This window comes from Drosophila serrata, unplaced genomic scaffold (genome assembly GCF_035046125.1).
Source record: "Drosophila serrata isolate PLE 108 unplaced genomic scaffold, ASM3504612v1 contig_245, whole genome shotgun sequence".
In the NCBI taxonomy this organism is placed as follows: domain Eukaryota; kingdom Metazoa; phylum Arthropoda; class Insecta; order Diptera; family Drosophilidae; genus Drosophila; species Drosophila serrata.
This window is the reverse complement of record NW_028257143.1, coordinates 1594106-1621692: the sequence shown is the minus strand read 5'-3', so window position 1 is coordinate 1621692 and position 27587 is coordinate 1594106. Positions and strand designations below refer to the sequence as shown.

The following is a 27587-nucleotide window of genomic DNA, read 5'->3' as shown; positions in this document are numbered from 1 at the left end:
GTTAGTTTTGACTCCATGCCAAACAAAAAAGAGTCAACCAAATGCTGCCCAAGTGAGCTGAGCAACTCGGCGAACCCTTCGATGGGAGCATTCCCATGAATGACTCCACTTCATCCACATTATATCCCCTCCACATGGTAGTATTCCTGGTCCGCCGTGTCCTCTAGCTGATTGAAGTCGGACTTAAAGTACGCTCTAGTTTAATGCATTCCGATTTTGCTTTGGCATATTAAAAATATATATATTATGTGTATATATCGGCGGCTATATGTACAGTTTATATGTGTGTATATGTATAAGTACTATATCGATTTCAAGGGCAAGTCTATTTCGATTGATTTTTAACTCGTTTAATTCTACTAATGCACTATTACTTGTTGCGTCTGTGTGAGTTCTTGAGGCACCCATTAATAATAATAGATCGAATAGGTGTATGTTCATACATATGTGTATATGAGGGCGATGCTTCCGGTGTGAAAACGAAATAAAACAAAAACAAAGTTCAAAATGTCCATATATGTGTATATATTTGAAATATATATTAATATATGTATATCGTGTGTTTCATTCATGTGTATTTTGTTCTAAAAACGTGTGTTGTGTGATTGCTTTTTAATAAAAACTAATTTAAAATTAATAAAAATGTTTCGTAATGAAATTATTACAATAAATTTACAACTATAACTTTTTCTTTATACATACGTGATAATATATATGTATATATATTTGCTAACAAGGCTGCAGAGCGAAAATTAACTAAAACTTAAACAATTTAAAAAGCCATCCATCTCCTGCGCATTACCTTTCACGCATACAAAAACAAAATTCAACTAAAATGTAAAAGGGGCTACTTGACGGTTGGATTTTCTTTTTGGCTTACAGTCTAGACATACAGCTAATATAACTTGTAATGTGTGTGGTTTCCGTGTGTATTTGTAGGTAATATCAATTAAAACTAGGCATAAATATAAAGCTTAGCATTCTTAAATAAAAACAATTGAAAATTGAGCATAAGGAAAATAAGTAATAAGTAATTGGTGTGCATTATTCAAAAAATACATATTACATATACGAAATATAAATTAATAACAAAAATCATTTCTGTTTGTTGTGTTTCCGCTTATGTTTGTTGATGTAGGTTCCCTATCTCTTCGCTTTTTTTTGTTGGAAGGTTGTTGGTTGTTGGTTTCGATTTCTTTTGCTTCGTTTGTTGACTAACTAAATTAGTATCTTGTAGTATATAATAATAGTTGCTAATTTGGCCTGACTTTTGTTTAGACACGTTTGGTGGTGTTTCCGTCGCCTCCGTCTTCGATTCCGCTGTCGCTACTGGTGCGTCGGATGCGACACGGCATCCCTGAGCGTCTTGAGGCCCGCCTGGACATACCGGAACACCTCATGCATGGTGCTATGTAACGTTAGCGGGCCATTCTCGTGATCCAAATCGCGGAAGAAATCTGCAGGGGATTAGGAATTAGAATTCGGTTAGAGAGATGGCATACCGCACAAATATATATTTTGAAAGTTAAGAATAAATAACATGTGATTGTTATCTTTTCTTAATCCTTTGACAATAACCATTTCACATTTCGGTTTATCAAAGTTTATGATAGTTTCGATATTTTTTAGGCGTGAATATAAATTATTCTCTGCATTACTTACCTATGTGACTGCCTGTGCGCACTAATCGATCGGCTTGATCCCACAACTCGTGAGCACTATTCACATAACTGAGATATTCGTTTTGCTTGCACAACTGGTTGTGTATATCCTGAGGCACTATCCTGCCTGGCGGCGTATTCGAACCGGAGCCCTGTTGAGATACAAAAACAAAACAAAAACCAATGTAATAACACAGAATTTTAGAATCAAACAAACACTAGCATTCCTTAATTACAAGAACCATCAGGGGTCGTGATAAAAATCAATAAGAACCCCACCAAATTTGTCTTGTAACGTAGAAGATATGCAACAGCCGGGTTAGGCTATGTGCTCACCTGTGAGCCCACCGAGTTCGACGGTGATATGGAGGAGGGCGTATTGCCGTTGACAATGTCACCCCGGCCAGTGCGAAAGAAATCCGTGAGGCTGGCAATGATCGCACGGCAATTCGCCCGCCGCAGCTTGTACAGCTTCAGCGATATCAGCGATTGGCAACGCAAACTGTTTCATGCACACATTTTAGGAAAGAAAAAGAAAATTGATGGAATTAGGTACATTTTAAATGATCTAATAATGTAACTTGACTTCACCTGAGTATGGCCACTTTGTTGTGCGTTTCGTGCTGACCGTTCGTTGACTGTTGATAAGGACGAAACTTCGAGGAGATAAATCTAAAAGTTTACGGAAAATGAAATTAATTATATGTCTCACTAAATTGCAGATTTGTTGAAGCTACTATACTCACTTAATTAGCGACAGCGTATCCTTGTACATAGTGTAGGTGGCCGACTCGGAGCTGCAGCGCTCCATGGCGTCGCCAGTTAACAGGAAGTAAACAACGGCCTCCAGATATAGGGTTACCTGGTTGAAGGAATCCCGCTCTATGTCGGCGGCGTGTTTTCGTCTGATGGCCTCCTGCAGGAACTGATTGTTTTTTCTACAACAATCGAAATAAAAGAAATGTAAGTATACGAAAGAACTCGAAGACTCGGTGTGATTGATTCCAACCTGATATCATCACTGGGATGCTCCTCCTCGCGATCAAAGTACGAACGATAGATGAGCCTCGTGGTGACGGGTGGCGGAGCAACGGCTGCCATAGGCGCTGCAACTGTCATTGTGGCCGCCGTTGTCGCTGTGGACGTTGCCGACGTCGGTGTCGTCTGTACGGCCTCGTTGCAGGTGTTGGGCGTCGCAACGGTGGCAACGGTGGCTGTAGTTGGCGGGGGCGGTAGCGGAGACATGGCCATCAGCTTCTTGCTGGGACTGCCATTCGCGGTGGCGGACACAACACCAGCTGTTGCAGCGGCTGCAGCAGCGGCCGCCGCGTCCTCGTGAAGGAGCTGCAGCTTGTCGTAGGAGAGGCGATCGTGGTTGGGCAGCATTCGCTCGTGATTGTTGGAGGGCAGGAGCACGGGCACAGGCAGCAGCTCCTTGCCGATCTGCAACTGATCGGCCCCTTTCTCCTTTTTCCGCTTCTTCTCCTTGTAGGGACTAGAGCTGGAACTGGAGCTGCGCTTGCGCCGTCGCCCTGGAGGTTGCTCTCGCTCCCGTTCGCGTTCACGCTCCCGTTCCCGTTCTCGTTCACGTTCCCTTTCCCGCTCTCTGTCGCGGTCACGGTCTCGCTCCTGCTTCAACTGGAACTCCTGCTTGACGCTGCCGGGCTTGAACTTTGCCTCGTATCCAGAGTCAAGGTCAGGATCCGGCTTCACCGGATGTTCGTGCTTGACCTTGGGCGTGGAATTCGGATGCGTCGCGTCGCCGGCATAGCCGTTGGGCACCTGGGCTGCCATCACTTGGCCCTGATCCTTGGGCGTAAGGTGGCCGTTTTGCTGGACAGGCGTTAGCTTCTTGAGACGCATGACGCGCTCTCGTGACAGCTTGCTCAGATCGATCTTGCAGATCAGGGATGTGAGGTGTGGAGTCGTTGTCCTCGCTGGCGAGGCCAGAGCTGCTCCCAGCTGCTGCTGGTGCTGCGTGGGCGTCATGCGAAGCTTACCCACTGGCACCGTGGCTGCAGGTGGAACCAGTGGATCTAGCTTTCCCTGCTGCTGCTCTTCCTGTAGGTCCACGATCACCACTTGACCCTGCTTCTTGGCGCCACCCTCCTTCGGATTAAATATCCTTGTCAGCGTACTGATCTTGTTTTTGTCGCTCTTGGGCTTCCGCTCTCGCTCCTTCTCCCGCCGCGCTTCGTCCTCCTCACCGCTGCTGCTGCTACTGGCGCCACCGCCGCCACCTCCACCACTTGAAGAGGAGCACTCGGAGCTGCTCAGCTGCTGGCTGTGCTGACTCATCATCACCTGAGGCTTGTACGACGGCAGTGGCTGCTGCTGTGCCAACGCTGGCCCACTTCCTGGGGCCTGCTGTCTGCTCCTGGCCTGGTCCTCCTCCTCGCTACCACTACTGCTCGCCGAACTGCTGCCACTTCCGCCCAGCAACGTCTTGGGCGGCACGCCAGCGCTCGTCTTGTTCAGCTTGACGATTCGACAGTTGGTGTTCTGCGTCTCTGTGTCGTCGCTGCTGCTCGAGGAGCTGCTCGACTTGGAACTGGTGCCTGCACTCGATGAGCTGTCTTCGTCAGAGCTACTGGTGCTGCCGTCAGCTCCGGGTTGCGGCAGGGAGGCAGCGGAGGCCACCAGGTGTGGCGTGGCCAGCTTCTTGGTGGGTGTGTTGCCATTGGAGCTGCTCTGGCTGGAATGGTCGCGTTTTCGCTGCACACTGCTCATGGCCAGGGGACCGCCCTTGGCTAGCGGCTTCTTGGCGGCAGTCAGCGTTGGTCCTTTGGTCTGGGAGCTACTGCCGGCCGAAGCGCTACTTAGGTTGCCACTGCCTCCACTCTGCTGCTGCTGCTGCTGCTTTCGTGGGCGGCCACGTCCCTTTTTCACTGGCCCTGTCGCCGCCATGGCCTGCGATTGCGATGAGTTCTCCAGGATGCTGGGATGCTTGGCTGTCGGCTCGTCGTCGTCGCTGGATTCCAGGATGGACGCAGCACTTGTCGCCGGCTTCTTCCTACGCGGCTTCTTCAGGCGCTGCTTGGGGGATGTGGGCAGCGGCAGAATGGGCGTTAGAGTGACACTGTTGTTGCTGCTTGGCGGGGCCTTCTGCGTCGGCGGCGGCACTCGCATCACCGTTGTGATGGCTGCCGGGACTCCGGGCAACTGGAGCGTTTCGCCGGGGCCCGGCATGGGCACAACCTCAGAGCCGCCGGGCGCACTGTCCGAGCTGCTGCTGCTGCTGCTCGAGGAGCCGCTACCGCTCCCACTGGTACCGGAATCCGATAGCCGGGGATTTAACAGAGCGGACTCCGCGGATTCGCGCTTGATTTGGTTTTTTGGTATCGCCGCCCCCAGGGCAAGCTCTGCGTCCATTGCCAAGCCGTCGATTGCCTCTTTTTTCACCTTCAGCGCCACTGGAGTGACACTGAGACCAGCTCCATAACGCAGCTGCTGCTGCTGATCCTCGTCGTCGTCGTCCTCCTCCTCGCCCTCTTCCATGTTCATGGAGTCGTCCACAAGCATCTTCTCGTTCTTCACAATTGCCGTGGTCACTTCAATGGACTCGGGTATGATCTGGGCGCCGCCAGGCAGAATGCCCGGCACCTTCATGCTCACGTTGCCGGGCGAGACGTTCTCCGATGAGTTCGTTTGGTTGGCGGGCTTGTGAAAGAATCGGCTTAGTGTCCATTTGTTGCTCTCCGTTGGCGATGGCGTCTTGTTTGAGGAGCTGCCACCGCTACTACTCAGGGTGCCGCCCGCCGACGCACTGCCGCCACCAACACCAGTTCCGGCTCCACCTGTGGAGTTCGCACCGGAGCCTCCAGTTCCGGCACTACCGAATCCGCTGGAATTGAGCAACCCGCTGATCGTGTTGCTGCCTCTGGCAATGATCTCATGCCTGTACTTATTCTTGTTCTGGCCACCGTTGGATGTCGTCAGTGGCTGCTGTGGTCGATGCTGCTGTTGCTGCTGAAGGAGCTGCTGCTGCTGCTGTTGCTGTTGCTGCTGCTGCTGTTGGAGGGTTGGCTGCTGATGCTGTTGCTGTTGCTGTGATGGTTGGGATGATGATGCATTTCATTCTTTACGCTCGACTCACTGCCGGACTCGCTTGAGTCTGACTCGGAGCTATTGCTGCTGTTGCCCGCCGATCGGCTAAAAGAGATTGAAGGATTGTATTAGGAATCTAGCACAGGGCAAGGTACTGCAGATCAGGCTTACCTCTCCTTCTTGCGGTCATCATCCGACTCGGAAAGCTCCAGATCGTTTTCAAGGCTGCAATGGAAACGAGAGAGTGTAATAACAGGATGTATTTTAATGGATGCACATCTTTCTCTACATACCAAGAGTCTTGTTTCTCCAGCGAGTGATTTTTCTCCGACTTCAACGGCTTGGCCGCTGGCGGAGAATTGTCTACGGACGCGGCCTTGGGCGGAGTGGGTGGCAGTTGCATAAGGGGCGCTACCCCCGTCGTCGTCCCAGCGGAGGTAGCCATAATGTCCAGGGGCAATTGGCTGGCCTGCGGCGGTGTCGTCAGCAACGGGGCAATGGGCGAGGCGATGGGTGCGATTGGCGGGAAGAGGAGTGGCGTCATCAACGACGAGGGCTGGGCGGATGGCGGGGAGCCGATCATATCGATGGCGTACTTGTTCTTGTTGGGCCCCTTCAGGTTGTAGTTCTCGCGCGTTGGGGCGTGCGGCGTGGCCGCAATCGAGGTCAGCGGCGTCGTCACCTGGAAGATGTTGGTCATCTCGCTTATCATTTTGCTGATGTCCTTCTCCTGGGGCGGCGGCAACTGCTGCATTCCGGCTCCGCTGCTAGGCCGCTTGCTAGCTGCCGGCGGCACAAACCGACCGCTGGTGCCGTTGAGCATCGCCGGAGCCGGTGGGCCAAGAAAGGACTTCTCCCGACCGTTGGGCATTTGGGTGGAGAGCGGCGGTCCCAGAGTTGCGGGCGTGCTGCCCGTGGCTCCGCCGCTGCTGGCATTGTTTGTGGCGCTGGACGAGTTGCTGTTGCTGGTACCGGAGCTGGATCTCGGCGGACCGCGGGGCGGGGCCATGCCACTACTCGACGGAATGTCGTTCTTCATGGGTTGGCCCGGATAGCCGCCGCGTCCATTGTACGGGGGCTTGTTATCCGCCTGCTTCAGATACGTCGGCGGTCGCTGCTGCTGCTGGTAGTGAGGCGGCTGCTGCTGCTGCTGCTGCTGCCGTGCAACGCCGAGTTAGCGGATGCTGAGGCAGAGGCGGATGCGGAACCAAGGGGAGCTGAGGAGCCAACGGCGGCAGCGGCGGAGGAGGGAGAGTGGCCCAGGGACTTGGCTTGCGGCATCGACATCGGCGCCTGCAGACGCGGATTGCCGGCGCCAGGCGGATGCCGACTGATGCCCACCGTCGACTGGTTGATGTACACCCGCGCGTCGCCGAACTCGCCCAGCGCGGCGGTAATCTCTGCATCGTCCTCCGTCAGCCGGCGCGGCTCCCCGAAGAGACTAACCTCCCGATCATCGATCTGGATGCCCTGCTGACGTTCGATCTTCTCGCGTTCCCGTCTTCTCCGACGCTCGTACTCCTCCATGCTGCAAACGAAAAGCGGAAGAGACCGGATATTAATTTCGTTTCAATTCACACACATACTTCCTCATTTCGTGGCTTTCGTTTTTACACCTAATTTTAAAAGCCTTTGCATTTGGGGTGCAGTAACAACAACAATTAGAACAGCAAACAGAGAACATCACAGGTAAGACAACACAACAACAACAACAACGTCAACGTCAACATCAACGTATCAAAAAAAATGGAGAGAACAAACAACATCTCCGCCGCTTTGGCAAAGCTTCTCCAGAACAAACTGTTTCACATGCATTGCGTGCTTTTGGGGATTGGACAAGGACTCAAGGACTCGGACTCGAGGACTTTGCCTTAACTTCTTTAGTTATTTATTTTATTATACCAATAATAAAATAGTAGGATTTAATATTGTATTTATAATAAATATTTGGTGTTAGGTTGTATAATTTTACTCGATTTGTAATAATGTTAGACACACGTGTTAGAATTATTAAGTACATTCTTGTTGTTTTCATAAAATACCAGCTTTAAAATTGGAAATGATCGGAAAATACGGTGCTCATTAGTAGTTTAAATTTCCTTTATATATTTCTTCTTATTCATATATTTTTTCCAAGGTAAATTTGTTTATATTTTTGTATTATAATTAAAATCAGTTTCATACTTGATAAATAGTATATAGTCTTGATCAGCTTCAATAGCCGAGTCAATCTAGCCATGACTATTTCAATTTTTACACAAACTAATTTCCCACTCAGTTTTGGAGCTTAATCATGTTTCTTTCCCGTAAAAACTTCCAAATCAATCATCTAAATTGTAATTTCTGTATACAATTTCGCTAATTTACCGACTATTAAAGTACATTGTAGTGGAACTTGTACTATTTGGTTGGTATTTTTTCTTTGAAAACTATAGAAATTTAAATTTTATTGATTTCAATATATATTTCGTAGTAAGTAGTATTATGTAATGCCCTAAGGTTCTAAGAAAAAAACCAGCTATTAATATATGTATTTACATTATGATAACAAAACCTAAACATTTCTCAAAGTACGCAACAAGAAAAATGAATATATTTAAAGACTTTTGAATAAACAATCCATCCTAGGTTATGTTTATCCAACTAAGAGCCATTATTTGATAAACTGTAACTTTTGGGAGTCTGCTAATATTTAGGCTTCTAGTGTGGACATGGCTGTTGTTAGGTGCCAACAGTTTGACAAGCCTTCGATGTGTGTCATGCAGCACGCAAGCACGATTTGTGATGGGTGTGTGTAATTTAGTGTAATGTGGTGTAGTGTGTGTAGGCCAACAACGTTCTGTCCGCATAAGAAGCGTCATTCGGGGGCGTTTGAATTGTGCAAATGTTTGCATTTGATTTTGTCTTGTTTTTATTTCCAGTAGCAAGCAGTGCAGACAGGGTTAGTTCTCATAACATACACTTTTTACCGTTCCCGTTTCCGATTTCTATTCGAAATTTTTAAAAGACTTTCAAGGAAAGTGATATTATTTTTAGTAAGCATTCAAAGCAAAACATATTACAGATAACTAATAGCTTATTTTTGCCACTTAAGAATTCTTGAGGTGGATTTTTTAAAATCTTAATTGGTTTAAATTGTTTATCAAATTTGCCAAAAATTATTGGTGTATTGTTTAAAGATATAACGTTTTTCTAGCATACTTTTAAGAAAAATTTAAATTGATTTTAATACCAGCATAATTTTTATTATTTTTATAACAATTTCCTGTCATTAACAAAATCTTTTAAAATCGAGATCACATGCTTTAAAAGTTTAAGATCACTTTCCGGAAACTAAAACAACTGGCTAAATGTATTTCCGATTGGAAACGGAAATGAGAATAACGGTAATCAGCAATGGACGAATGAGACTGAGACAGACAAGGCATACACAAAAAAAGGACGGCGACAGGCAGACGGAGACAGCGAGCGTGGGTGCAGCGGCTCAGTGGCTCTAAAACTTACTTATAATTTTGACTGTACAAATTGTTATTGTACTGCTGCAGTTGGTCTTGTTGTTGCTGTTGTTGTTGCTGCTGGTAGTGCTGCGGCTGCTGAAGGAGAAGAATGGTGTTGTTGTTGCCGCTGCTGGTGCTGGTGCTGGTGCTGCTGCTGCTGTGGTGGTGTTGCTGCTGCTGCTGCTGTGCCATAACGCGCGCTTAGTACAAATAAAATAATTCAATTATCCTCAGTTGAGAGGGCACAGACAGAGGCAGAGAGACAGACAGACAAGCACACACACGCACGCAGAGTTAAAAAAAAAATGTAGAACAGGTGGAGTAGGAGAGTGTGGGGAGGATAAGGAGTAGGGTCCGGAATGGGGGAAAGGAGAAAACTTTCTTCTCTTCTCCTCACTTTTGCTCGCTCTCTAAACTCTCTATCTCGCTCGGATTGCTTATGTTATCGTTGTAATTTTGCGACGTTGAAACGGCGCTTTATTGTTGCTGTTGTTGTTGTTGTTATTGCTGTTGTTGATGCTTTTGCTGTTGCTGTTATTGTTGTTGTTGATGTTGCTGTTGCTTCTCCTAGTTTCTTTTTGTTTTGACGCTTGCAACATTTTGATGTTGGAGTTTGTTTTAATAAGGCTCTGCAGTTTGACAAGCACTAGTATATCGTTGATGCACCTCCTCTCTTCCGTTTCCTGTTCTAATTGGTTTTTCTTCGCTTTCTTTTCGCAGACTTATCTCGTAAATGCTTTCAATTTGTTTTGATTTGTTTCGGGTTGCAATATTTAGTATTAATATGTACTTCTACGCCTGATTAGAGTCTTTTATTGCTTGAGTATGTCTCTAAAAGTGTATATTTTGTGCTGTATAATTGTGTTTTTTTTTTTTTTGTATGAGAGTGTTGTTTGAATAGGAAAAATAAAGTTGCAGTACCTGAAAAACAAAAGAAAAAAGGATATAAATTAGTTGAATATTTTTGAGACCGTTTTGGGTTTAAATATAAAGAGATTGGTTAAAGTTTATTAATAACAAATGTCTCTTTTATTAATAATATTAGTAAAATGATTTTCAAGATAAGTTTTCCAATTTAATAGCTAAGTCTAGTACAACTCAACATACTTATGAAAAAGTTGCATTTGCATTTTCGAAAGTCATAGAGAAGGTCCTCCCTCTCCCAAGGTCCTTAAAAATGGTTTAAATTCTAATAACAGTTGTTATAAACTGTTATATAAACATCAGTCTGTTCAAGCTAGCTTCTTTTCATGTTGAACTGGCTTTCTAAATGTGTTTTGACCTTATATTCTACCATTTTGGTTAAGTTTTTATCCTATTCTATTTATTCCATTTTATTTTTCAAACCCCCTACTACTCCCCTAGACACCTTAGTTAACCTCACATACCGGAGTGCACTTAGGGGCACATGGGGATGTAACCCTTCGTCTTCTCATTATGCAAACGGAAACCCAGAACCAGCTACACATGGCTGTAAGGATTACGGGCGACACTACACATACACACTTACACACACATATATATGTATCCCGTGTCCATGTCCCCCGATGTGTCCTCCTAGTCCTTTGAACAACTCGCCGCAAGAACTGGAAGCCAAGAGCCGAGGAACTGACGCATCCGCTTGGCTTGGCTTGGAGTGCAGCGCTTGGATTCACTTAACCCGAGACTGGCGGAGGACAACGATGTCCTTTTGGGCGTATTCTTATGGAAAATTTGCAACTTGAGCGACGACGCACAAGCCACAAGTCGGGCTTACAAGTCGCTGCTGCTCCTCGAATTAAAATAGGTAAAACACACTTTTTTATACAAGAGCAAACTAAGACAAAAAGATGCAACTGAAGCTTGAATTTATCAGTTTGAATCACACGAGTGACTCGGATTCTAAGTTATAAATAAGAGCACTTGAAATGTGCGTTATTATGACTTGTACTTTCATTTACATAGCCACATTGCAATTTATTTATTATATATAGAAAATAAATAAATGTTCTCATTTTTAAACGTTTACAATTTTATGGCTTGTTTTGTAATTTATAATGATTTAAAAACATTAATATGAAATTAATTGAGGCCGCCTTCTTTTTTTTTGGTGCACTTTTTTTTCTCGTTGACATACAAGCTCACAGTTTATTTGTGCGAAAATGTATGAAAATATATGAATGAAAAACGTGTCAGTAAAATTAATTTTCTGGTCACAGAACCACCAAGCCGACCCTTTTTTCCCTTTACTCAGTCGGAAAAAAAGGGAAATGGGAAATGACAGAAAGTGGGAGTAGGGGAGGGAGGTTCAGAGCCACAAATCTGCTCGCTTTTGGCTATTCACTTTTCTGGTTTTGCTGCAACAATTTATTTGTCTTATAAATTTTGTTAACATCTCAACCGAAGGAGCGTCGAGAGATAGAGACACACACATTTAATTATTTTATTTTGTCTCCATCGCAGGACTCTGGCAAATAGTTTATGCACGTCGCCGAAAATAAATGTGAGCAGAGTTTGGGAGGAAAGAGCTTGACAAACTTTCTGATGCCGCATTTTTCGGTCTTCTGGTCATATTCTGGCCTTATTTGTATGTAGAGATGTGTGCGAACATGGCCAAAAGGGCCACACTCACACTCCCAACGCAAATCTATGCCTGCTTTAATGTGCGTCCATTTAATCTAAAGCTACAATAATTTGTCTTTTCTGCTCTTTGTGTGTGTGTTGTGCTTTTGTTCGGAGCGCATTTTGGTTTATTTGCATTTTGACTTTTGGTTTTGTCAGGGGAGAGGGGGGGGAAGGGATTTTGCATATTCAGTGGCGGCATTTATAAATCATTTCCAATGAATTTTCAAGTGCCACGCATGGGGAACTAAGAGGTGCGAGTTTACACGACATCAAGAGAGAGGGTTTAAATAAAGGTTTGCAAAGGGAAGGCAAATGATGTATCTTTAAAGAGAACAACAACTTTTAATATATAATAAACCATGTTAGGTTATTAAAATACCTTTCAATATCACTAAACCTTCAAATAAAATAAAATCTCTGATAAAAGTAAATATTTTTTTTGCAAGAAAATCTAAAAAACTTGCAATAAACTTTTCCTGGTTTTACCTCAAAGAAATTTCAATTTTCAGCATAATTTTGTTGCTTTTTCCAAGGCAAGGAGCCATGCCCCCATCGTTTCATCGGCTTTCCACACACACACACACACACACACACACATGTCTATTTATTTACTTTGCCTTCTTTTTTTGTTCAAGCAAATATGATGATGAGGACGAACTCCTTGGAAGCAGAAACGTGAGCTGGACCCTGATGCCACCAAGTAGCATCAGGAGCGACGACTTCAGAATCCAGTGTCGAACCCAAACCCACACTGAGCGAAAATTCTACATTGGAAACATATTAATTGCATACAGAAAATGCTTTATTTTACCCCAAATATTTGTATTTTTTATTTATTTATGCCGTTTTGTATCAATGTTATTGAACAACACAAAGAATTTGTATAAATGCTTTTACAAACTATTTCTTTAGTATTCACGACCATGGGACCTTTGTATGTATTTAAAATGCAAATGCAACAACTGCATTTTCAATGATTTAGTTCACCTTTCAAACTGTACAATTTTGTATGTCGATTTTTATTAGATTGTATCTCAAGGACCATATTCTTTCCAGTGCCGCTCCGCACAAGTCCTCATCGGCAGGACCTCCGGCAGCACCTCCTGTGTCGGGGCATATGTTATGAATTTTATGCAAATACGTTTTGGGAGAGCGTTCCCCCAACACCATCCAGCCCATTGGCACTTTCTTCATCCGAACTTCCAGAAGTTTAGCTAAATTCGCGATGTTATAAATTTGTATTTGTTTTGTTTTTGCACTTTTTCGATGCTGTATTAACATTTAAATCGCTTTTGTGTTGTGCGAAACTTAAGATTGTACGATTTTAAGAAGTTACAACAAGATTTCCTTTGCATTTTCCAACTAATTAAAATAAAAAGGTGAAGAATAGGCCCAAGAAAAGTAAAGAGACTCATTTTAATGATTCCTAATACCAATCAGGTTCACTTCATTCATGGCTGCTGCAGCCAGGTCATCGTGAATCATTTAACAACATGCACAAACATTAAATTACGCATGGAATTCCTTTTTACCGAGAATCCACCAAGCTTCAGAGGCCCCTCCCCCGGCACAGGACCCTATCCGGACCCAAAGCCAAGCTCTTGGCATAGAAAATTCAATTCAATCCAAAGGGGTGACAGAAGGCAGGATGAAGACCTGAAGGCGGAGGCGTACGAACGAACACATGCGACTAATTTCATATTCATATGCATATTTAGACTAACTACCAGCTGAGGGAGCTGGGCAAGGCAAAACAGGGCAAGATGATGATGCTGGGGCAAGAGTGGAGGATGAGGATCAGAGTGGGGCACGGTCCGGGTGGCAAGGAAAGCTAAAAGGCAGTCACTGCACACATTGGCACGCCTAATTTATAACACAAAAGTCTACTTAACTCCCCTGTGGAAACTACGGGCAGCGATGCCACCGCTAAGCCGCCAACTGGAGAGGTGAAAATATAAAAAGGAAAAGAATAAAGGAGGTCTTAACTATACACCGAAGCTCGGATACCCTGGTTGTATTTAAATCACATAGCTTGGAAGGGTATTTAAAGTATTGATAGCATTCTGATGTATAGGATGTTGCTTACAGATACATTTCTTTATGTAACTATACTTAAACAAACTTTAGATTAGTCTCTACAAGTCAAAGAAGTGAAGATCCTTTTATTTCCAAGATTTGCTTAAATTGTAAATTGGTCATTGTGACATTTTCAACTTCCTTGGTAAATTAACATACCCCTAGGACAAGGGGTACTATTACACAACGGATAGCAAGCAGATATAGCTGGGGGAGTAGACCGTCAGGAGGGATGGGGATGAATTATCCCCATTTTGTTGGGCAGTGCATAAACAAAGCCAGGTCTGCTCTCCGAGGAGGTGTGTGTTTGTCCTAGCCAGGATTTATTATCAAATGGGCGCCATAGACTAACGACCGTAGCCACAGTCTCTCTCTCACTTCACACCCCTCGGATAGAACATAGAACATCGTACTTTCTCGTATGTCTGTACAAGCAGAGTCAACAAATTTTATGGCACTCATTAAACTTTCTTTCAGCAAAAGCGCCTCGAACTCAAACTCGATTCAACTTCAACTTCAACCCACCGCTGCACTCGGTTTAGGTGGGTTAATTTATATCTTTAAGGTCCTGCTCCACCTCCACCTGACTGTGAGATGCGAGGGGAGGGGAATTGTTTGTCTGTCTGGCCTGACGCTGGAAATTTATTTAATTAATTTGAGCAGTTAAGTGTTGAGTTGAGTGTAAAATCAATCCTGCTGGTTCGATGAGTCTAAAGCCAGGATTAAACTGTAAATCCAAGCAGCGGGTATCCTTATTACCACTTAGAATGCTTTGTGAAATTTAAAATTGCGCTCAATTAAATTGTTTTGTGCTTTCATAATAGTTAATAGTTTGTAACTAACAATTTTAATTGATTTCTATGGCACTTATGTTTATTTACGCTTTAATATTTCGTTAACGCATTCATATTGATTGTGTCAAGTCAGTTAAGAATCAAATTAACCTGACATTATTCAATATTGTAATTGGCCTATCATTTCACATATTGAAAGGACATTTGTTCTTCAATTAACTCTGATTGAGTGCATTTAAATTGGTTACTTTTTTCAATGCATTTTCCAATCAATTTCATATGCACACACACACACACGTGACACACACCCTCCTCTCGGTTGGCTTAATTTGCGCATGGCTTTGTCCGTTAGAAGCTTCTGTTGTTATCTGCACTAACAGTGCTTATCAGCTTTTGGTCCGCCACTTGGCACCTTGACTTGTCCGGTGGTCTGGCTTTCAGCCTGCTTTCAAATACAAACACCTCTCCTCCTGCAGTGTGCTTCCCTTTCGAGGTCCATATTGATGCTGACGCATATTTCCTGCTTCATTAACAGCGACGCCGCCATAAAGTATGCTATCCAACGACGAGGGGCTAAAAAACTGCAATGCGTTCCAGGCTCCTGCTCCTGCTCCTGCTCCTGGTCCTGGTCCCTTTTTTCTTCCACTTTTTATCGTTTTTTGTTCCCACCTGGCGTTTGCTTTTAACGAGACGTCGTCGTCCTAGTTCGAGCACTCCCCTCCCACCTAGTCAAGTCCTGTCAGAGTCCTCCCCTTTGGTTCCTGTTCCTGCTCCGACATCCTTGTTGGTTCCTACTGACGGCCGACGGCTGCCTTGGTCATTTTGTGCTTGTTGTCCCATTGCCCCTTTTCCTTGCTCCCCTTTTTCCCAGCAGGAAAACTGACGATTTTCTTCCCATTCGGACTCCTGGCTGTTAATACTTCTGCCAGTATGAATAGGGAGGGAATTGAAACAGTTTCGTGCCCAGTTATTATTTACATTGACATAAATTGGATTTAACTTGAAACGTTAAAGTGATTTAAAATACATATTATTTACTAAAAGTTACTAGGTTTAAAGATCTGCTGGTATATCTTTTTCCATAGTAAAACATCCCTAAAGTAAGTAACTGCTTGAATAGATTGCAAGAGTAACTAAATAATACCTTAAAATCATAAAATATTTTAAGATCACATTCTATAGCAAAATTGTATTGATTTTTAACCAAACTTCTAAGCTTTTCCACCCAAACTTGTTGTATCTTTAAGATTATATTTCTTTTCCCTTCTTTTTCCACCTTATTCTTTACACTCTTTTTCGTTTCCTGCTTTTCCAGGGAGACTTTTCCTGCTTCCTGTTGCTGTGTCTGGACAATAAACCCATTTTTTCTTTCTATCCAAAGGCCTGATTTGATTAAAACGATAATAGTTTTTGGGACTTTACTTAAATTGATGTGGGTTATAGTCGGTATAGTAGGAAAATCAGGAAAAAGGGGTAGTTTAGACACAAGGGAAATATAGCCTACAATTTTTAGGCACAGTATTGATTAGTAATGAAAGCAATTCTTCCTTTTTTTGATACTTTGACTCGGATAGAAAGAAAAGAAGTCCATATTAAGTAACTACTTTGTCAAGGTATTAAAAACTCATCTATAAGAATTAGAATGAACTGAAATATATATTTATAATGGTTTCTTCATCCTTTTACACATCTATACTTTACGATTTACCTGGGTATTAATCTAATCGCGAAGCACTTTACTGCAATTTCATCTCTCTCCCCTGAATCTACTTCCCTGTGGATCTTTTAGCGAAATTGCACACCAACTGGGCACAGTGAATCAGCAGACTTAAATTGCCAGGCTTTGAGAATGAAGGTAACTTTAAAGCCAGACACCACCATCGCCCACAGGTGTTACTCAGCAATGGCCTTGGGATTTATACAAGGTGTGTGCGTATATACATTTGTTACATATAGATATGTGAGTTTTGTGGTTAACCGCAGTTATTTTTCCCACCCACCGCAGGACCTTTATTGTCTTAAGTAATCATAGCTTAAAAGCGAATATGATTTTGTGGAGAGGCAAAGGATAAGGACTTTTTAAGGATGTCTTGAGCTAACTAGAGCTATGTTTTCAAGACTTTAAATCATCCTAAAAACATAGAACTGTTCATACAAGTTCACAAGATTATATGTATTAGAAGTTTATCTATAATTCTGTATATTTAATAAGACTAAATATGAAAAAAATACCCTGCCACACCCATTGGATCACTATGATGTCCATTCAACCAACTACGATGGAGGAGCAGCTGCTGTACGGGCTAAAAAACAAAAACGAATCTGGGAAATTGTTCAAGTGAAATGTACAAAATAATAACAGTTTAAATTGAAATTGCATTGTTGCAAGAAGTACAAAAGCAGCCAGCAAAAACAACAGTTTTTCGTTCAACAAAAGCCCTCCTCGGCTTCCTTTTTTTTTATTTCTCTATTTTTTTTTCAACAAAAGCCAGTGACGAGCAACAAAAGTTCTGCGGTGGGGCAACAATTGTTGGTTCCACTTTTTGAAGTTGTCAAACTGCCGAGAAGACTCGACTTTAATTGGGAATAAAGTCGTCTGCCGATTAACACGATTTTATTGAAACAAAATGCACTCTTTAGAAGCTAAGCTTTAGTTAAAAAATAAAAATGTAGAGTTTAACCATATTTAAACCGCATTTCATAGACTAATCCCTGTACACACACACTCATACACACATTTTATCTTCATTTTAATTGGCAACATCGTGTCGCGTTGAATGTATTTTTTATTTTTTATTTTATTTTTTCCCAACTGTTAGAGGCACAGCTGAGCTGCTTCTGCTGACTGGTTGGTTGGTTGCCGTGACTACATTTGAAATAAATGTATCTAAAGTTTAGTTGGGAGTTTTATTCTTTCATCTAACGCTCCTCAACAACCTCCATGCCCTTATACACATTCACACACACACACAAGTCGGTTCGTTTTTCCTGTTAGCGATTTGTCTGCAGAGAAAGAAATCATTTAAATTGTTCATCGATTTAAATAATTTAAGAAACGTGGCCTTGTAATTAATATAAATAAGTAGGAAAGTTCACTTTGGAACATTGGATCATTCAAAATCTAGAGACATAACATTTATGTAGAAAATATCGAACTTTAAATGTATAACTGCCAGAGAAACGATTGTTAAATGTAGAGAATCAGTAAGTATGAACAGTAATTAACTATGATCCATCTATGATGATGACCAGCAAGTATGTATGATCAGTTACTAATTTTGAACACTAATAAAACAATGACTTGCAACATTTGTAACAGAACTCATTCCTGAGATGTTAGAACCAGTTGAGAATTATATGCACACATGCGAGAGATTTGTTTTGGAATAAATATAAGGGCAAGTTATTTAAATGAAACTATGAAGTTATTCTTCTATATAATTTTAATGGTATATAATAAGTCGGAGCATGGCGAATCGGTGGATTATATATATAGCTGCCATAGAACCGATCGGAAAATTAAAATTACCGATGTTAACTTCCTTTCTTGTTATGTTTTGGATTGGTTCTGGTTGAAATAAGCTGTGAGCTTAGAAAGAAAGTCTCATTAAAAGGATCATAAGCTGAGAGATTAGTTTGCATGATAACGGACATGGCTAGATAGACTCTGCTGTTGATGTTGATAAGGAATATTTTATAAAACCGAAAACGAATTAAAAAACTTATAAATAAAGATTATTATCATCATACAATGCTAACTAATAATGATTTGTAAACCTCTTTTAAACTTTTTTTTAAAATCGAGTTATATTATCATTTAAGCCCAGTTTAAATATCTATTATTTTTTTGTGGTGTACAAGTGTGTATGTGTATAATCTACATTATTACATTTCGCCCCGCTTAGCTCCACTTGCCGCCACCCTTTCCACGACTCCCCATACTCTTCTTTGCAGAAAAGTTTCACTTTGATAGTTGGGGCAACATTTTTTGGCGCTTTGGGTTTGCCGCTGTCGCTCGCCGCCGCCGCTGTTTTTGACAACTTACTCGTGCGACGCGACCGACCGTCCACCGACTTTTTTTCTTTTTCCACCCAATCCCCCCACAAAAAAACCCCTAGAAACCCTTACAACCTCAAACTCCTTATTTCCCCATCTATATCCTTGGTCCTTAAACGGAGTGTATGAGTTTGTGGAGCTCGGCAGATATATCCTCCTAACTTGGTAGCTGCGTTTGGCAACACATGTGCTTTGCGAGTATCTCTCTGTCCGTCTGCCCGACCTCTCCTCTCTCTCTTCTCTATCATATTTGGCCTTTTGCCCCCTTTGGGCCATTAAAGTTGTCGATGTGTCTTTAAATTGTTTTTCGGTGCCTGCTCTTAGGCTTTATTGAGTGATCTAGGGCGATTTGTGGTATACACATTTTTATGGCTCTTAATGTAACTTCCTTCGTGTGGTTAACTTTGAGGCAACATATTATATTTCTTGTATGCTTAAGGGGGCATAAAAATTGCGCAAAAAAAGAAGGGAGAATTTAAAAACAGGAATAAAGGTGCTCGGAAGTATGCAAAAAAAATGTTTTAGGTTTGGAATTTCATGGTAAAGTTGTTTTCGGTTAGTAGATGCTACTTTTTGTAGTCTTACATAACTTTTGCATGAGGAAAAAGTAGCTATATTAGATAAAAAATATTTGTGATTAAACAACAAATATTTGTCTTTAAAACAAGACTAGATTTATTTACATAATTACAATATTACTGGACTTGTGCATTGTTTACAATCTGTAAATACCAGGGCATTCACTGCTTTGGTTACTGATTTTAAATATATTTAAAATTCACCAAGAAAATCTTAATAGATTATGTTAATATCTCTCATTGAATTCTTTTCCCATTAAAATTCAAGGGTAATAATTCAATTCAGGAGATTCTAAATGTTTATTTCAAGGCCATGCAATCTCCCTTTTGATGTTGACTAAATCAAGTAATAAGCAAATGCAAATACAAAAATACTTAAACAATCTGCACAAAGCGAAAAGCAAACGTTTTTCTTTGCTTTTTGCCTTCTTCTTGGCCACCTTGCGGGCAAATCAATTAACTTAATGAAAATGGTTTAGTTATGCACAAGTGCCATTTCGATATGCAACTTTGTGGCACTTGACTTGCCAAGATACTTGGGGTATCACATTTTCCCCGAGTGTATGAATGTGTGTGCTTTATAAATCATGAACCCGGGCGCCTTGCCATAAATTTTTAATGACATTTTCATTATATACACGTCGCGGTAGTATATTTATTTTGCATTTTGCAAGAAAATTTTCAAACATCGAGTTGACCACGAATCGCGCACAGTTGTCAAAATGTAAACGTGGCTAATACATCTTCTCTGTATCTCTCTTTGAGGCGGAGTCCGGGGATAATTACAAAACTGATGAGGTCTTGCTGCCGTCTCGTAATAAATTATCGCGCAATTTGTTAAGGGCAAACTATTTGTTGGCCAAGAGGGGCGGCAGCTACCTGGGAGGGGGAAAACTTTCAACAAGTTGGAAAATGGCAGCTTCCAAACAACAACGGAAACCGACAGCAGCAACAGCCAGCCACACCAAGGCAATAAAAACGTTTCCAACATTAATCAATTAATTTCAATTAAATTGTGAAAAATCACAAAAACGTGAGGAAAGAAAAGCGCAACAAACAAGTTTCCGTATACCGTTGTTGTGCAAAAAAAATGTGTGTCTAAAGACAAAAGCTGTAACAATTGCAAAAGTAAATGTTAAGAACTTAAAGGTGAGCAAAGTACACAAAGAGAGAAAGCAATTAAAATAAAACAATGTTTCAACAAAAGGAACAAAACAGAATGACTTTGTTTAATTTTTCGTGATAAAAACTACTTAATATTAAACTCTTTTTAATTTATAGGTAAATTCAACTAAAACAATGTCTTGCAGTATACAATTTTCTTATATTTGAGAATAAAAACAACCTCTCATCAATGTCGAATTAAAATGTATACCATTTTATGATCTATTTGTGATGACTCAAGAATTATGCGCATTTTATTTATTGGTCTTTGGCAGAAATTCCAATAAAACAAAACGAAAAATAATAATTCTCGTAGCCACAACTAGGAAAACGCTGAGGAAAAGCGTAAAAGAAAAACATTGCTTTCTCTCTATCTCTCTGCTCCGCCTTTCGTTTACTTTGTCTGTGTTTATCGGTCGTAATTTATTGTATTTTTTCTACTTTGCTTTCTGCAACATGTGCTCGCTCCTCGTTCGCTCTCTCTCTCTCTCTTTTAGTATTTTTTTTCTGCTTTTTTCTCCCAGCTTTGTTTCTGGCAATTTAAGGGGTGAGGGGGATAGCTAAATTGATAAGAATAGCCCTGACAGATACAGATACGAGTGCTCCTTATCACCAGATTTCTACAGAATTCGTATGACCCGTAGACCCGAATCCATATTTTTATGGATTCGGAAAATTTCTCCGAATTAGGAAAAAGTAAAGTATTTTATTTGGAAAATCCTTGAGAAAGAAGTAGATAATAATTTAATTTTAGTCAGAAGCTAAAAATCATATGTATTCTTGATCGGCATTAACAGCAGAGTCGATCTAGACATCTCTGGCAGAATAATTTACAAATTTTTTCAAAGTTTTACAAGGAGTTTGTCGTTAAATTGCCAAAAACTAGCATACTTTAAAATGTTGTAAAATGAGTATGCATATTTATTAACCTAATAAAATCTAACATAGGAAATTAAAATTATTCCTTAGCTATAAGTTTTTAAAGCTCTGATTTGTCGAAAAATTGTCATATCACAATCGATAAATATCGAAAAATATGGAGAAAATTATTCGCTTAGTTTTGATCGATTTCCGATGCGATCTTATTATTCGATTGCAAACAGATGTTAATGTATTTTCTTGCTTTTTTATTGTTTTTATTTTACTTTTTTTACAGTTAAGTTGAATGTTACAAGGGAACTTTATTTTAGGTTTTAACTGGAAATTGCATTAAATTAGCCGCTCATGGAATTTGTTTTTCGGTCAACAACGGTGCGTATACGTAATAAAAACCACTTTAATTGATTACCACATCACAGCCCTGAAGAACCGCACCATTGCCCACCATGGCTCCTTTTATTAGCAAACCCAGCAGCAGCAGCAAATGCAATTTCAAGCCCATTGACATCGACCTGTTGGCCAATAGTAAAGCTACGCAGACAGGTGGCAAGGTGAAAAGGGTGGCAAGTGGGGTGGTGGCAGGGGTGGACTGTGTGTGCAAAGCACAATGCTGATAACAAGGTTACATTAAAAACAAAGTTAGGCGGACACTTTGGCGCCACAACACTGGCACAAACACATAAAACCCACCCACACGCACACATGAGCCCCAAAATGGCGAGTACTTGTGGTTGCAACATTGCATACACTCACAAAGTATATATATTTAAGCTTAAAAATGTAGCTCTTGGATAAAATAATGAGTTCTTTCTATGGTTTTGTATTAGATATAATAATGTAATAATAATACTGCTTTTAATCCGCACAAAAGTAGAATTAATTTATGTTGATTGGCACTTTAAGCTTTAACTATTTAAATATAGTAAGTATAGTTTATAATGTAGTATATTGTATAGTATATAGTATAGTATATAATATAGCATATACCATAGTATATTGTATAGTAAGTACAGTATATTAAATACTATATTGCATGGTATATTTTATAGTATATAATATATTATTAAATAGTATATACTATAGTATATTTTATAGAATATTGTATGGTATATTGTGTAGTATATTATATGTAGTATAGTATATTGTACCGTATATACTTAACATAAACTTAGCCTTAACCATAACTAAATAGTTACAAATTAACATAACAAAAAATTCTTTTAAAACCTATCTGCATAGATAACATAGTATGGTAGGAAAAGTACCAGCTTAGTTAAATTTCATTTATATTTACACTCCTTGTTTACCATTTTCCCAGAGACTGACTGGCTGGAGCTACTCGAACCCATTGGACCGAGGACAGACCACCTACCACGGCACCCCCGCGGGCCGCAACAAACAGTTATTTCCGGCTGCCTTCATCCATTCAGTTGGGATTATTGCAATCCTTCGTCCTGTTCAGCTCGCGCTCACTCCCTTCACTCACAATTTGTATGAAAATTTTGTATTTATTTTGTGTCGTCATTATTTTTAATATTTCCGCATAAATTATGCTAAACAGTTGCCATTGTCTAAACTTGATGCCTTTGGCTTGGCTTGGAGAATAATTATTATTTCAGTTTCGTTAGAGATAGAATAGGTGCTATATTTATTTAATTAACCAATCAACTATTGTTTACTATTTTATTTTAATTATATAAATCTGGTTATAAATCATATATGTATGTTCCAGTGTAAGTAATAAAACAAATAACAAAATTCACTGCACGTTTACTTCACGTGATGTTTTAATTAGTTAGAAGCACACACAACGACGGAGAGTTACTGCAAATGCATCTACTTAAGTTAGTTTTTTGTAATCTATATAAATATTAATCAAGTCCAAAGCTTTGCATGGAGACTGAGATTAGCGTTTTCGGCTCAACTATCTCTCAGCATTACACACATGACTCGGTCCAGCGAGGGTTGCCCGAGTTGTTAATGGAATGTCTCCGACTTTCTTTGCCGCTCTGTTTGCATTTTCCTTATAATTAAACTAATTTGCAAAGAGTATTTTTCCCGGACATTCCCCGCAGCTGTGTGTGTATTTTTGCTCCTTTCTGTATCATCATCGTCCTTCGGTTTGGCTTTTTCACTTTTATTTTTTTTCTTAATTGCGTTTACTCCTTAAGTGCCTAGCCGAGGGACAACAACATGGTAGGAGGAGCTCGTGGGGTTCCCTAGGACGACTTGCTTACGTCTGTCCAGGCATTTACGTCGACTCCCTTCCACTGCTCCTGGCCTCCCCCCTTTTCCAGTCTCTCGTCGTCTTTCCAGGCGCGTTGCGCGTCATAAAATATTGATGGCCATAAATAAAGAACCGCGCAGCCTTTAATGTGAACGCAGCGCAAGCGTAAACATAATGTAAGCGGCGGAACAGTGGTTTTTACATTCTTGAAAATATATATATTTCTTTTGTTACGGATTAATTTGCTATTAAATTGTGTGAACAGTTTTTACGAAAAATTGCCAGAGCCAGAAGAGCCTGGGTTTTGAATGCTAAACGATTGTTTAGGATAAGATGAAAGTGAAACGCTGAATAATACTTGTTTTTAAGGGACCTTCTTCCAATTTGCAATTATTATATTCATTTTGTAATCAAATTTTAAAGTTTGCTTACTTGTTGATTTGGTTAAAGTGAAAAGAACCCCACAAAACGATTTGTTTCGTGAGAAACCTTAATAAATAATAGCTTTAAAAGCCAAGACAATAAAATATTTTACGATTTGTATAGATTTGCTATATATTTTTAGCATATTGCCCCACTGGTGACTGGTGACCCCTGAACGACTTCGCATCAAGTGGCAGTTAATTACAGCCATGGACACCGTGGTCGCGTTAAGCTCTGCGGTTGCCATCGAAGGAGAAAACACAGAGGGAGGAGAGTTGGCTCCCAGATGAAGGAGGAGATGAAGATGATGATGATGCTGCTGCTGATGGAGTGGCTGAAGGAAGAAGGATGTAAAATGGCTCTGGCGATGAAGTGCTGAGGTATTAAGTGTCAAAACGCAGCTAAATAAATAAAGGAATTAAGCGTAAGCGGTCAAGAAAAGCCCCAGCGAAGAGTTAACGCTTTTTATTGGCTTTCGTTTGAAGTCACTTTTAATGGATATTTTTAAAAGCAAAGCTAAGGTGTAAAATCATAAATCTAGCATAGGAAAATAAAGTGATTTTTTTAAATTATATACATTTTGCTATCAAATATTAAAACATTCGTTTAAAACCAAGTTAGCCAAGTCAGTCCAGCGAAAATTGCACACAAATTAACTGACTTTTGGTATTATTACCTCAGCTAATCCTCTCCCAATATTTTTTTCCCTATCCCCTAAATATGGCGTAAAAAAGGACAATTAAATTGAAAACCCAAAACTAATATTAATCAACATAATGACAGGGCACCATTTTACACATATGCGTAATTTGCGTAAAAACCACGGAAATTCAAAATGCATACAAATAAAAAATAATAATAATTTACATATTTTTCAAGTGCGGCCGGTGAAATCAATTAACTAATTATTTAAGCGGCTTACGCATGCCACACAGCACACAGCCCATAAACTAAGGGGCGTGGCCATTGAGCAAATACGCAACAATAATAAATAACAAATAACGATAATATTATTGCGCGTATATTGACACAGGCAACAAAACATAAGTGAGACACGCCTCATTAATTTGAATTTTGTGTGTGCGGCTGGCGGGAAAAACAAAGTGTGTGTGTGTGTGTAAATGAGTGTGGACAATGGGGGGGGGAGATTGAATGAGGGGAAATGAATTTTCATGCACCCTTCCCCCCTCCAGTAAAGTGTGGGTGAGCTTACACCGCATTAGTATGTGTAAGCATAACCAAACAAGGCAAGCTTCTGTCTCCTCCTTGCACGCGAAATATGAAAATCATTTCGCCAAATGTCCCTCCCTCTCCTCCGTTCGCTCCACTTTTGGCCATGTTTTCCCGGCCAAGTGACTGACTGGCATATTGAGCAAAACATCAAGTCAAGTCGCATGAACGAATGGGAATCGTTGAGGGGTTTTGTGTGTGTGTTTGTGCTGGAAGCGGGAATCATCCTTGGGCAGGATCAACGGAATTGAGTGGGCGGGGTGGGCACTCCACCCAAAAGGGGTGAGAGAGAGAGAGAGAGCGAGGGCAAGGGTCGTGCCATTGGCCGTACGTGCGTGTTAGACATAACTTCCCGTTACAACACTAGCGAGTTGAGCAGAGCGAACACAACGGGAATTTCAAATATGGCAAAATATATAAGCACAAGGAATGTTGATATCATGACGATAAACCATGTTAACGAAGTTGGTAATACTCTCAAGGAGATCGAAAGGGTGCTTTAAACAATGGAGCGAAATATATACTATCGATATTATATCGGTATTCTATATTTTAATTTTGATATTTTGTTAAAATTCTTATCTATCGAAAAAGTATATTTTATATTTAAATTATTATAAATTATTATTTTACAGCCATAGATTTGTTGATAATATATACACATTATCGATCATTTGTAAATGTGATCGATATTTCACATTTTTCATTTCGATATATTTATACAAACTGAATCGAAGAACTAATCATTTCATAGATTTAAATTAATGTTTTTTACATTCATCGATTTTTTGATATTATCTCGACATTATTGTAAATTCGAAAAGTTAACCGATATTTTTGTTATTTTGAATTTGATATATTTGAATATGTTTGTTACTTCTTGATAATATATTGACATGTTATCAATACCTTTTAAGCTTTTAGTTTTCTTACATCCAAATAATTATTAGGTTCAAAATTCATAAAAATCTTCATAATATATCGTTATAATTGATAATTTGATATATAAGCACAAGGAATGTTGATATCATGACGATAAACCATGTTAACGAAGTTGGTAATACTCTCAAGGAGATCGAAAGGGTGCTTTAAACAATGGAGCGAAATATATACTATTGATATTATATCGGTATTCTATATTTTAATTTTGATATTTTGTTAAAATTCTTATCTATCGAAGAAGTATTTTTTTATATTCAAATTATAATTGTTTTTTACAGCCATAGATTTTTTGATAATGTATTCTCATTATCGATCATTTGCAAATGTAATCGATAATTTACATTTTTCATTTCGATATATTTATACAAACTGAATTGACGTACTAACCTTTTCAGAGATTTAAATTAGTGTTGTTTTTTACATTAATTGATTTTTTGATAATATCTTGACATTATCGTTAATTCAAAAAGGTAACCGATATTTTTGTTATTTTGAATTTGATATATTTGATTATGTTTGTTACTTTTTGTCCCTTTTTGATAATATATCGACATGTAATTAATACCTTACAAGCTTTTAGTTTTCGATCATCCAAATAATTATTAGGTTCAAAATTCATAAAAATGTTCATAATATATCGTTATAATTGACAATTGTAATCGATATTTTACAATCTATTCATTTTATGTACTTGTTTCTACTCATGTTCAGACTAGTATAAGTTGCTATAAATGCATTTATCATTATTAAGTTTTATTTTTAAAACTAGAACATATTATTCTTTCAATATAATCTTATAATTTCAATTATAATACACACTTCCCTTTTATTATCAACTCTAACTTCACTAATATACCCAAACATAGAGTGCCAGATGATACTGGTCAACTACTCAAAAGCCCCGACAATGACAATACAATCAAGTGAACCCTGGCAGGGAGACGGGGCAAAGCGATGCGAGGTCTGAAATGCATTGACCAGGCCCAGATGCTCTTGCCAAACTGCTCCTTTTGTTGCTGTAGAGATGTCCACATGCTTATACAGTTATGCGCCTGGTTAACTTGTGTTGTGTTGTCTGCCAACTTGTGTGGCAAATGGGGGATGCTTACGAGTATGTTTGGCGGGGGGCCGTAGGGGTTGAGGGTATGTTTGAGTTTAGCTTGGGTTCGGGTTCGAGTTTGGGATTGGGTTTGGGTTGCATATCGCACACAGCTTTGGTTTTTGGTTAAAATGTCGTCGCAGTCGTGGCTGTCTAGCGATGCGATGTGTGCGCTCTCCTCTGTCTGTCTGTCTGTCTGCCGGAAATGCCGTTAAATAAAATTGTTTTTGTCAAAATTAATGTGCACAACAAAGCTGAGAGCAACAACAAGAACAACAACCCCGACATCGGCATCATCATGGGGTTAAGT

General features: G+C 40.4%; 1 protein-coding gene across 5 annotated transcripts in view; it reads right to left on the bottom strand.

Annotated features, from left to right (window-relative positions):
- Positions 1-501: 501 nt before the first annotated feature.
- lilli (AF4/FMR2 family member lilliputian) overlaps positions 502-27587 on the bottom strand; it is an 83157-nt gene continuing 56071 nt past the window's right edge. For 3 of the 5 annotated variants that reach the window (XM_086832059.1, XM_086832060.1, XM_086832061.1), the window contains 9 exons: positions 9213-10126; positions 6002-7236; positions 5880-5933; positions 2671-5813; positions 2408-2599; positions 2253-2333; positions 1998-2163; positions 1663-1813; positions 502-1457 (listed from right to left, as the gene is read on the bottom strand). In XM_086832059.1, the coding sequence (XP_086688185.1) occupies positions 1327-1457; positions 1663-1813; positions 1998-2163; positions 2253-2333; positions 2408-2599; positions 2671-5270 (3321 nt within the window). In that variant the 5' untranslated portion in view covers positions 5271-5813; positions 5880-5933; positions 6002-7236; positions 9213-10126 and the 3' untranslated portion in view covers positions 502-1326. The remainder of the gene's footprint in view (positions 1458-1662; positions 1814-1997; positions 2164-2252; positions 2334-2407; positions 2600-2670; positions 5814-5879; positions 5934-6001; positions 7237-9212; positions 10127-27587) is intronic. The other 2 variants (XM_020954491.2, XM_086832062.1) reach the window with 1 other exon arrangement.